This window comes from Vipera ursinii, assembly GCF_947247035.1.
Source record: "Vipera ursinii genome assembly, chromosome: 2".
Classification (NCBI taxonomy): Eukaryota; Metazoa; Chordata; class Lepidosauria; order Squamata; family Viperidae; genus Vipera; species Vipera ursinii.
The window spans coordinates 111,956,626-111,969,231 of record NC_139513.1 but is presented as its reverse complement, the minus strand read 5'-3'; the positions used below and the strand labels follow the sequence as shown (position 1 = coordinate 111,969,231).

At 40.0% G+C, this 12,606-nt stretch overlaps 1 protein-coding gene across 2 annotated transcripts in view; it reads right to left on the bottom strand.

Moving 5' to 3' along the window:
- Window positions 1-12,606, bottom strand: part of USP43 (ubiquitin specific peptidase 43) — a 113,559-nt gene that overhangs the window by 47,815 nt on the left and 53,138 nt on the right. For both annotated transcript variants that reach the window (XM_083352330.1, XM_083352331.1), the window contains exon 4: window positions 782-874. In XM_083352330.1, the coding sequence (XP_083208456.1) occupies window positions 782-874 (93 nt within the window). The remainder of the gene's footprint in view (window positions 1-781; window positions 875-12,606) is intronic.

The window sequence follows — 12,606 nt, the reverse complement described above, 5'->3', positions numbered from 1 at the left end:
CATAGTTCAAAGGCTTCAATTCTTTGGCGCTCAGCCTTTCTTATGGTCCAGCTTTCACTGCCATACATTGCAACTGGGTTTTGTTCTTATTGACCTAAATAATACTTAGGCTGGTGGTTCTCCACCTTTTCTTCACCACGGACCCCTTTAAATACCTTTTGTGGCCACGGACCATGTGCATGGACTTAACTCAAGATTTAAATCATAACATTTCTTCACGCCTCTGCAGACCCTCTGGGATATCTCCACCCCCCAGGGCTCCTCAGACCACAGGTTGAGGACCACCAATTTAGGCAATAAATTGTACCAAGGCAGTTTACACACAAAATGTGGATTTGTACTGAAAGTGAACTTTTAGTAAGATAGAAAGAGAAGTAAGATTACATTACAAATGTCTTAGTGTGGAACCTAACAAAGCAATGGAAATTCTGAAATTCATTTGTGAATGCAGACCTACTGAAAATAGAAAGATGGGAATGTCTGCCTTTATCAGCTTACTACACAAGTTCCATGCGTAAAAAATTGAAAAATTGAAAATGCATATCTCAAAGAGAAAATATTTCAGAAATATACATTTTGAGAATAGTTACTCTTAAAACATGACTTTAAATTTGATTTTTTTATCTAAAAGAAAGATTGAAAAGAAAGAAGAACCCACCAATTAGTGAGAAAGATGATAAAATATGTAAACGAATGCCTGCAATGTTAAGAGAAGTAGAATTCGTAAGGTACATTCTAGTGAGAACACAGGAGAGGAACTATGACTTGTGATCAAACATACCTGGTTTGACGCAAGGGAATAGGCAAGGAGATACACAGAAAAGGATCAAAAGTATTGCTCTGTTTCCGGCAATGAGGGCAAGTCAATGAAGATCTAGGGGAAAAAATAGAGAAATTCTTCATCAGTAAAGAAACCGATATCAAGTTTAGCAATGCCAGCTTTAAAAAGGTTGGCTTCTAATTTGGTATTCTAGACACCAAAGTTTTCTTCAGCCTCTGGGCTAAAAAGAAAACTAGAGATTGCTAAAGACCTGAGAGTACCACTCCTTTCAAACTTGCAAACTGACATTTCTATGAAAATTAGTAACACTTTGATGAGACCCGCCTTGTATATTATGTAATATATAAATTAGAACTTTGATGAGACCCGCTTTGTATATATTATATTATGCCTTGTATAATACACAAAACACTGAGGTATCTCTATCAGGTAAGATCTAGATAAATGGACTTTCAGGGTCTCTCTCCTCTGAAGGGTCTGATTCTGTCTCTTAGACTCCTCATGATAAAACTATTACAATAGATATCCAAATGCAGCCTCTTTGGAATTACTATCATTACATTAAATCAACTTATGAGTAATTAAAGGTAAAGGTAAAGGTTCCTCCGCACATGCGTGCTAGTCATTTCCAACTTTAGGGGCCGGTGCTCATCTCCATTTTAAAGCCGAAGAGCCAGCGCTTGTCCGAGGACATCTCTGTGGTCACTAGACGCCAAAGGCGCACGGAACGCTGTTACCTTCCCACCATAGTGGTCCCTATTTTTCTACTTGCATTTTTACGTGCTTTAGAACTGCTAGGTTGGCAGAAGCCGGGATTCGACCCGCCAGACTGCCGACCATCTGATCGACAAGATCAGCGTCCTAACCCACTGAGCCACCGCGTCCCTTTTGAGTAATTCAGACCAGACAAATAATATATTTGTATTTTTACAAATATAAAATTGGTAAAAATAGCATACAAACACACAATACTGTAACCATTTTCTTACCATCTCCAGGATAAATTGGCAATGGGTTTCTCTATGGTATTTTAGAAGGAAGGAAGGAAGGAAGGAAGGAAGGAAGGAAGGAAGGAAGGAAGGAAGGAAGGAAGGAAGGAAGGAAGGACTTGATAATGTTAAAAGAGTAGAGTTCATGGACCTTTTCTTTGACATATACTCTTTCTTGCCTAAATTTCAGGTTTTGTTTCTTGCATGAAAAGCAGGGAGAAAAGGTTATAAGTGAAGTCTTTTCAGCTAGATATGTTAGACCTAGCCCACTATATTCTGAAATTCACTCTTTGCCTGCCACACTAACAATGGTGTGGGCAACCTTTTTTGGCCCAAATATTCTACTATGCTTTTTGCATCTGTTTAGGATCACAGAGAGTGTAACATCTGATAACATCATGATGTTGCCAGAGAGATGGAGAAATGTCTGGCTCAGGACCCCTCCCCTTTTTGGGAAAAGGAGGTTTAAAGGCAAAGTGAGCGGCTTGACCTGTCAAGTCATCCGTTCTTCCCCTTTAAAATACTTCAAAACAAGTAAAATGGCAAAAATGGGAGGCCAAAAGAATAAAAAAAGGTCTTCAATGCCTGAAGCACAATTTTTGGGCATTAACCGCCTCCCAGGAAAACAAAAGCCCAAATTTTCAACCCTGTCAAATCAATCTTATAGGCCAGAGGTCCCCAACAAGGAACCGGGCCACAGCATGCCAGCAACCAGTCCACACAAACAAGGAAAACCCTATCCACAGGATGCAGGCAGCACACAAAACCACACCCCCTTCGGTCTGCGGAAAAACCTCTCTTCACCTAACCCAGGGGTCAGCAACCTGAAACAGTGAAAGAGCCACTCAGAACCGGTTACCTCACGAAAGGAAAAACTGGGAGCCGCAAAAAATGTGTGCGCATGCACGTACATGCGTGTATGTGCAGAACAGGGTTTGACTGAAGAGTGGAGCCAAGGTGAGATATGCACCTACCCTGCATATTTGAATTGATTGGTTGAACTTTTTTAGTCCCACTTTTTTTTTTTTTGGACTGCACATGGCAGAGGACTGGGAGCCGCAAGAGACGGCTGAAAGAGCCGCGGGTTGCAGACCTGTGACCTAACCGGTCCCTGGTGCCCAAAAGGTTGGGGACCTCTGTTATAGGCAATAAACTTGCTACTCCCTGCAATAAACTTCAATAAATCAGCACCAATTTACAATCTGACACCAAGAAGTGTGGCTAAGAGGCTGCCTATGGACTGAATTTGGTGGAAGGACCTAGAAATGAAATTATAACCGGGAAGCACCCTTGTCATAAAGAGGCCATTTTCAGTTAAGATGGCCAAATGGTTTAATGTGTCTTACAAACTGCCGCATTCGGTATTCCTCTAAGGTTTATTTAATTTACACCCATCAGACTCTCACAGATAAATTGGTAACCAACACCATGAAATAAATACAATAATACATCCATAATATAACATTAAAACTGATAAAAACAAAATTAAGCAATAATTAACTAATAACATATTTTCCTTTCCCACAGGCTCTCTAAAACACTTTGGTTTTTAAAAGCTTATGGACAGCAAGTAATGTGGGTGTTATTGTGATTTCTAGTGGGAAACCAGAAACCTGTGGAAGAAAGAGGTGGCACCCGCAAACCTTAGCTCCTCTCACAAAGTGTTCTGCTTGATCAAGGCACCTTCTGGATATGTATCAGAAATAAAGCCTCAGATTCAAGGGGAAAAATAAAATATCTAAACTGTAATTCCTCACAGAGACCCTTCTTAATTTTAAATACAGGTGAAGAGAGCAGCAGCTTTGTGTTTCATCCAAATAAGGGCCCATTTCAGCCATTTTTCCTCTTCATTCCATTAGTCACCTCTCACTTCCATTCCTAGTAATACCTCACAACTATTTCAACTCAGAAAAGAACTTAAGAAATAATCACATCTGCACTATTCATTGGTTAAGTTAAATCACGTTTTGCACATTTTTACCTTAGTTTAAAATAGCAGAGTAATCTTTTCTTTCCTGAGTTTTGTTAAACCAACACTCAGACTTTTACCATCTGCTCCCTTCAAAATCATGTGGCATATTAAACGACAATCTTTGAAACTTAAACAATTAAGGCACCCACCCTCACTCCCCTTCTTGCAAATGGATTGGCAAATTGGGAGAGTATCCATAGATCTCTGGTGCACCTACATATTCAAGAATTCTCATGTAATTTACAGTTCTAGTCAAAGGAATTTAAAGAGCCTAACTTGAAAGAGGATAGCTCTAATAATCAAATTAATGAAAACTGAACTGGGTAAACTCCAAATCTGTACCAGGTGTCAATCATGCAGCACAATACATGTTTGCTATTTTATAGGGATATGTGTTACTTTACAAAACAAATTCAAGTTCTGCCAGGAAGAGATTGCCAATTAAAATAAAAAAGGGAGGCTGAAAAAAGGGAAGAGGAGAAGAAAGGAAGATACCAATGAGAAGAAACAACTTACTTTGAAATTATTAGCAAATTATGAATATCTCTGAGGTTAAGAAGGATTCAGTTCCAGCTTTCCTATCATAGCAAACAGAGCAACTCCCCTCCCCCCATTTAAAAAGGACCTGAAATTAAATTTATTCTCAGAGCCATAAGTATAGCTAATCAACTGAAAGGTCTTACTAAGACGTCATCGTTGGAAGTATTAGTTGCTTAGCAGGTTACATGAGAAATGAAACCTGCTTCCTGATATGAAAATAAAAACATTTCCAAAAAGATTAACTAAGGGAAGAAACAGTGCCAGGTGGGGAAAAGCAACATACAGGGCTGAATCTATTCCAGAAAAAGGAAGAATGACAGCACTGTAACTATACAAAGTTAGACCTCTAGCCACCATCAGAAAGCAAGATTTTTACTCCCTTCTTCAGACATGGTGTACAAATATGTAAATGTCCTTGTGAAAGAGTCACTATAGGATACAGACAATACAATTCATGTTATCTTTGTAGCTGCTTTTCTGTAACAGTTCTACTATAACATTTCTACTAGTATTCAATTAAAGTTTCAGGACAGGACTGAAATACACCAATTTACCCAATATCACAGGGGATATACAATTTTAACTAGGCTAATCAGGTTACTAAATCAAGAACAGCAGCAGTGAACATCCAGAGGGAGCATTTTACAGCTTAGATATCTCTTTTATTGACATAAATCACCATTTATTTATGCAAAGAGATCTTTGAAAATGCGAAAACTGCTCAAGTCTTCGTGTTGAAAACCTTTAGCCAGAGTTAAGAAAGGGACAAAACAAAATTGGGGGTGCCGAGAAAAAGGAAGAAAAATATAAAAAAATAACTTCCAACTTTCTTTGATGCAGATACAAATATAAAATACATTAAACTTTTGCTCTAAAATTAACCAAAATACACAGCACTTCTATAATTGTAAGCAGTTCTTGTATTTTATCTTTTGTTGAAAATTAAGTTTTTCTTTAAAAAAAAGAAGGAAAGGAATGCATTAAATGTGATTAAATGGAATGGGACAGTCAATTTCTCTTTCTCTACTTAACAATAATGGCATCTGCTTGGAAATCAGGGAAATCTAAATTAAGTCCCACTGAGTAGGCTAGTTTAATCCTCCTGTCATCATTGGAACTTCCTGATAATATCAACAAATACTATCATTCCATCTTGCTTCAATGTGATTGCATCTCAAAGCACACTCACGGAACAAGCTTTGGTAGTTTTCTGGGTAGTGTATATTAAATGTAAAGGTAAAGGTTTCCCCACACATGCGTGCTAGTCGTTTCCAACTCTAGGGGCCGGTGCTCATCTCCGTTTCAAAGCCAAAGAGCCAGCGCTTGTCCAAGGACGTCTCCGTGGTCATGTGGCCGGCATGACTAGACGCCAAAGGCGCATGGAACACTGTTACCTTCCCACTGTAGTGGTCCCTATTTTTCTACTTGCATTTTTACATGCTTTCAAACTGCTAGGTTGGCAGAAGCTGGGACGAGTAACGGGTGCTCACTCTGTTACGCAGCACTCGGGATTCGACCTGCCAAACTGCCGACCTTCTGATCGACAAGCTCAGTGTCCTAGCCCACTGAGCCACCACGTCCCTTTTAGAGTATATTATTCATCTTAATTGCAATGTGTGGCAGTGAAAGCTGGACCATAAAAAAGGCTGAGCGCCAAAGAATTGAGGCCTTTGAACTATGGTGCTGGAGAAGACTCCTGCGAGTCCCTTGGACTGCAAGGTGATCAAACTGGTCAGTCCTAGAGGAGATCAACCCTTACTGCTCTTTAAAAGGCCAGATCCTGAAGCTAAAACTCAAATACTTTGGCCACCTAATGTGAAGGAAGGACTCACTGGAGAAGAGCCTAATGCTGGGGAAGATTGAGGGCAAGAGAAGAAGGGGACGACAGAGAATGAGGTGGCTGGATAGAGTCACTGAAGCAGTAGGCGTGAGCTTAAATGGACTCGAGAAGATGGTAGAGGACAGGAAGGCCTGGAGGAACGTTGTCCATAGGGTCGCAATGAGTCGGACACGACTTCGCAGCTAACAACAAATTCATCTTAAATTTAGGGATTATCCAACTTCACTAAATTTTACACTTTACAGGCGGTCCTTGACTTACAACCCCAATTGAGCGCACATTGTGGCTAAATGAGGCATTTGTTAAGTGTGTTTTGCACATTTTACAACCTTTCTTATCACAGTTACTAAGTGAATCACTGCAGTTTTTAAGTTAGTAACATGGTTGTTAAGCGAATCTGGCTTCCCCATTGATTTTGCTTGTCAGAAGGTTGCAACAGGTGATCAACAATCATTAAATGTGGTCATAAGTCATTTTTTTCAGGTCATTGTAACTCTGATCATCCATCATCATGGACTGAGATATCATCAATATGCTAATGATACTCAGCTGTATGTCTCAGCTCATGGTGAGTTAAGCAATGGTGTGTCTCCCTCTTGCAGTGCTTGGAGGCTTTTAAGGGAGCAACAGGCTGAAACTGAATCCTGGCAAGACCAAGTAGCTGTGGGTTTGGGTTCTTTGATTCATGAAGAATTGCCATCTTAGGCCTTGGATGGGGTGGTACTGCCTCAAACAGACCCATACATAATCTGGGGGTTCTCCTAGACTCACAACACCTGCGCAAGGAGCAGGTGGCCATCCTGGCCAGAAGGGCCTTTGTGCAGCTGTTTTGTACACCAGCTACCACCCTTCCTGGGCCAACAATCTCTACTTACCTCTTGTCTTAACTATTTCAATGTACTCTATATGGAGCTGCCCTTCAAAAGCATCTGGAAGCTCCTGTTGGTTCAAAATGCAGCAGCCTGCACAGTTTTGTGCATGCCCAGATGGGCACACATGCATCAATTCTCTTGCAGGAGCTGCACTGGATGCCAATTTGCTTCCCAGGTGCAACTCAAGGTGCTAATTGTCACCTTTCAAGCCCTTCATGGCTTGGGACTGGGTTATCTGAAAGACTGTCTCTTTGTCACTCTTTTGTGACAAAGACTCTTTTGATTCCCTGAAGATTTGGTTCTGCCAACAGGCCTGAGGATTAGAGATTGCCCATTTTCCTCTAAGTGTAGATGGGAAAATGCAGAAGATGGTTAAGAAAATGAAAAAAGTGATGCAAAGCAAATCTCAATCCCTCTCCCATAATACTAGAAATCACTGCCATTGATTGGAACTAAATTCAAGACAGATAAAAGAAAGTGTTCCTTTACAAAGGGTGTAATTTACTTTTGTTATGTCAGAGAGCAGACATGTCAAACTTGCAACATCACACAACGCATCGGGACTGTCTTGCCATTGCCAGCAATGGGCTGGGCGCGGCTTCCGCATGACGCGTCCAGCCCATGGGCTGGCAGTTTGACACCCCTGTCATAGAGCAACAACAGCCATGATTCTAGATAAGTGGTTCCCAAACATGGGAAGTTTACCCCAAATTAGGCAAAAGTGGCTTTTCTTTGGGTAATGACACACAAACTCACTGCCCAGTTACAAAAGGGACATTTAAATAAGAATTTTCTGGTAAATGGTTTGGGGTTGAAGAAAAAAGTTTGGGAAGCCCTGTTCTTGGATGGTTCTCAGAAAGTATTCAATACATTCGTGGAAAAGGGGTTAGTCTACCAAAGATTTTTTTCATGATATCTAAATCGATGCTCAGAGACAGTATGTCACAGAGTAACAGCTGGATTTATGGATTTTTCCAGATGTATAATATCTTTTTGATCATTCTAAGAAATAGTTTGCCGGACTAGGAAGTACTTAGATTTGTCTTTTAATAGATAAACATTAAAACAGAAAAGTAGGTATTGAGAGTACATGGTGATTTTCCTTTAAGGATACTGAAAGGAAATCCTGATTAAATCTCCTGCAAACCACTTCCCTTTCCCAATACTATGCCATGTTTTAAAGAAACTCTCCAGTAAAGCATATCATGAATATTAAGTAGCCAGTTCACCTCCTATGCTGCTGCTTTTCTCACATCCTAAATTAAAATCTAACCAAAGTCTGAGCTTTGTTTTCCTTTGTTGTGCATCAGAGCCAGTAATCTGTGAGCAAAGCAGCATTACACATTAATAGATTGTTTGCGTAAAGGCAGGCTTTGATGCCCAGACTATAAGTTAGCTGACTGAAAAATGAAGGCAGCCTTTTTAATAAGTATTAATGAGAAAGGAATTAATTAGGGAGCTGGAGAGATCTGGCATGCTTAGCATGTCCCTTCTAACCAGTCTGGTGGGAAAGGATCCTTAAGGGGCACTCAGGGTCAGCTGGTATGTTAGTTTCTATGGCAAAGGGAGACCAAAACCTTTTGTTGGGGAAAAGGTGGAGACAGTATTGAAATCTTACATGCAAATTACAATGACCATAGAGAGGCACTATGAGTGAACAAATTAGGAACAGAATAGGAACTGTTAAGATGATTTAAGCAACAAAATGAAACAAAACAAGAAAATCCACAAAAAACCCCAAGAGCTGCTTCTTAGCTGGTGCAGAATTATATCACTTAATTAGGAAGTGCCCAACATTTCATTTAAAGAAAAGTACAAATTCCACATAGAAAAAAAATTAAGCACACAACTGCTGGAATATAAGCAAAAGGATGGCATCTGATGATCCGCAGCTAATTTTACAGGTCCTCTGCAACCAATCATTACCCCCAAGAGAGCCAATTTGGCCTAGTGGTTGAGGAACCAGTCTAGAAAATGGGAGGCTGTGAGTCTCAGTCCCTCCTTAGCCATGAAAGCCAGTTGGGTGACTTTCGGCCATTTTGACTCTCTCTCTCTCTGCCCAACTCATCTCATAGGGTTGTTGTGATGGGGACAACAGGAATAGTGAGGTGTGCTGGATGTGTTCATGGCCTTGAGTTATTTGTAAAAATACAAGTGGAATGTAATAAAATAAATAAGAGAAGAAAGGAAGCAGCATAAAAAAGAAGGGTCTTGGCACTGCCAAGTTTGGGTTCAGTTTGTCAAGAATATGCAGTAAAAGATTTCCCACACTAGTAGAGAATTGAATTAGATGACTTTGGAGTGCCTTTCAAAATTTACAATTTTACAACCCACTGAGAACTCATTAATCACAGCCCGTGTAACTTTCAAAACTATTGTTGCTCTTAAACACAGGTAACCTGGTGCTTTCCAGATGTTTTGGACTTCAATTCAATTTGCTCTCAGTCAGTATTGTGGTTGATTCCAAATTTGTGACAAGGATAGTTAGTGGGAGGTTTTTAGTCCAAAACAGTACCAAGTTCTCTATCACTGGCCTAAACAGTTTTTTCCCCCAAACAATTCTCAGTTTGCTGAATTTTATTCGCTATCAAGTGTAACTTCAAAACAAACAGCACTATTTTGAAACAGTGACTGCCCTACTACAGCAATGCCATTTTTGTCCATCTTTTGTGTGGCTCTAGGTTTCATGCTACCAAATGGCACAGATCCCCTCAAATGACTCTGATTCAATAATCAAATGGCAAAGCTGATTTGCCACCTCAGTTCATTTCAATTTCTTTCCTAAAAATATGTTTTCTTCTAAGAATATAAGTAGGAAAGCATGTGAAAGGGAATTTTTTTTTCTTTTTCGCAAACACTTCACATTGAACATGAAGTTGTTGATAAGGGGCATATTTGCGGAAAAAAAGTAAATTTCTAGTATCTACTCAAGCAAATGTTTGTGGTTGCATTCCTACGGCATAGATACGAGCCACATCAGCCGCCCTTTCAAACAGTACAATGGGTTGCCATGGAGATGGCTGCAATGTCACAGTAGAGCGAAGCAATGTGCGTTTGTGGCTTGAGAAAGAAGGCTGGAGATTGGGAGGCTCATCTGTTTTCCCATAAAGGAGGGTTAATTGGAATTCTCTGCTTGGGAGGCACAATTGCTGCAGGGAATGGTTCCCAGTATGGTATAGGCCTAGAGACAGTTTTGCTGAACTGATTGCATTTTAAGTGACCTATTATTAATAATTAGGGAAATGTCCATCATTATAAGCTGTGTGGGAAGGAAGAAAGCGATTGATTGCCTCTGGTGAATGCAATCTTCTGCAAAAGGTTTGGCTTACCACTTTGAGTATGGCAGAGACATTTTGCCTTTATAGCAACAATATAATTCTGCCGACTGTCAGCAGTTCAATCCTGACCGGCTCAAGGTTGACTCAGCCTTCCATCCTTCTGAGGTTGGTAAAATGAGGACCCAGATTGTTGGGGGCAATAGGCTGACTCTGTAAACAGCTTAGAGAGGGCTGTAAAGCACTGTGAAGCGGTATATAAGTCTAAGTGCTATTGTTAATATGTACAAATACAGGGATATATTTTCGCCACAGAGATGTGCATCTTTAAGTGCATGTGTTTTCTTTCTCAAATCACTCTTTTAAGATAATACTTCATATATCCCATACGATGGAGAATGTGTGTTAGAACGTAAAGTTTTGAAGTTTTTTGTAGCACACAATATCTACTTTTAAGGTTTCATAAGAGGCTATCTTGTTTTCACTGCAGCAGCCTTACTCAACTATCAATCTTGAAGCTACTCCCTTTTATTACATTGCATATAGAGATACCTCTATTTGTTTTATTTAAAAAAGTAAGCAGGTATATCAAAGACAAAGTCATTTATTTATTTTTATTCCACCCTTATTATTTTTATAAATAACTTATTGGCTAAAAGAGAAGAGTATTTAGTTTGTAGTCCTCCACTGCAGTCAATCAAAAGTGTAGGTTAGACTAGTATTTTTCAACCTTAGCAACTTTTAAAAAGCGTGGCCTTCAAACTTCCGGAATTGCTCAACCAGCATGCTAAACAGAAGAATAACATTTTGGCAAGATCATCCCTCAGGAATAACTGTCTAATCCTGACTGAGTCTCTCAATTCTTGATTACAGCACATCCTTCAAGTCCCGGATGCAGATGCAAGCAACAAGGGTGGTTTATCCATTAACCTATACAAACAAACTACCATAACAAACAGAACAAGAACAGCTGGAGTGGCAGACGTTTCCCAAGAAAAAATTGGCTAATGGTTTAATGAAATGGCGTTTAAAACTGCCTGTAACAATCTGCACGATTTACACTCAGATAGGGGAATTATTGATAACTTGTTATGTTTATATTGTGCTCCTACTTCAGGGGTTCAAGGTGATGTACATAGTGCTCCCTCCTGCTACTTTTCACAGTCTTGTGAAGTGAGTTGGCGTAAGAAACAGTGATGGGCCCAAAGTCACCTAATGAGCCTCCTTGGTGGAAAGCAGGCTGACACCTAGGTTCCTAGTGCCAGTCCAAATTGATATGAACTCGCCGTCTAATGTGAACCACTGAGAATTTCTCATACATTCGTTTCACTTGCTGTACTTCTCTCAGTGCCTACAGTGCTCACTCCTCTAAAGTCAAGCTGCATTCCACATGCAGTGGGATCAATTTATCCATGCAGTTTTAACTTACTTTATTGTCTCTTGCCTGGACTGCACTAGCACTTAACCATTCTTGGTGAAAATGCTCTCAAGTCTCCTTTTGGTTCCACAAGAGTACAAGCTCTATCAGCCTGTATATTGCACAGAGAGCAAATAGTTTAAATGGCATTTCTTTTGTTCTATGCAGTGACTTTGCAGCAGCTGAAATAGTCTTATTGGTCTCCAGCAAGAACACCTCAGCTGAAAGGGTTCCTAGCCTTTCCAAAACCCATATGCTACATATTATTTAAGTCACCTCTTCCCCCAAATTAAAAGCTTTTATTCACCCCTGAAAAGATTTCTCTCATTTGCAGCGTGGCTGTTCTGCTTATCTGTATAGTTCAGGGTACAGCAAAAGCATCTTAGCTAGCTCTAAGTGCATCCCTGAAGGCAAGGATGCATTATGAAGCATCCAGGCTTTTTCTAGTGTCAGAACAGCAGAATGTTGCTTGCAACATATTTAGCTTTCAAGAATGGACTGAACTGTATCACAACAGACTTTTATTTAATGTAAAAAGAAGAAAGATGTGCTTTCACAGCTAGAGTGGGAGATCTATTTATTCATTTCCCCCCCCCAGTGAAAATAACCCACAGATCATCTTCTGAATTAAATATAAAGGGAAAGACTCACGAGGAGGCAAATTTAATCTAGAAAAGCCTCCATAAATTGGACACGGTGCAAGTTTAGGATTGTATTGTTGCGCAGTTCAGTAAGCATGACTCTGTCTTTACATTTGTTCCTACTTTTTATATCTATCGGACCTTTTTTTTTAGGAAGAAAAATTACTGTTCCTGTTTCACCTACCTTCTAATGACTGGAACAAAACCCCAGGATCCTGACTGTGTACTTTTCCCCTTGCTGCCATTCTTGCTTCTCTGAAGGGCAGGACCAAAGGCTCA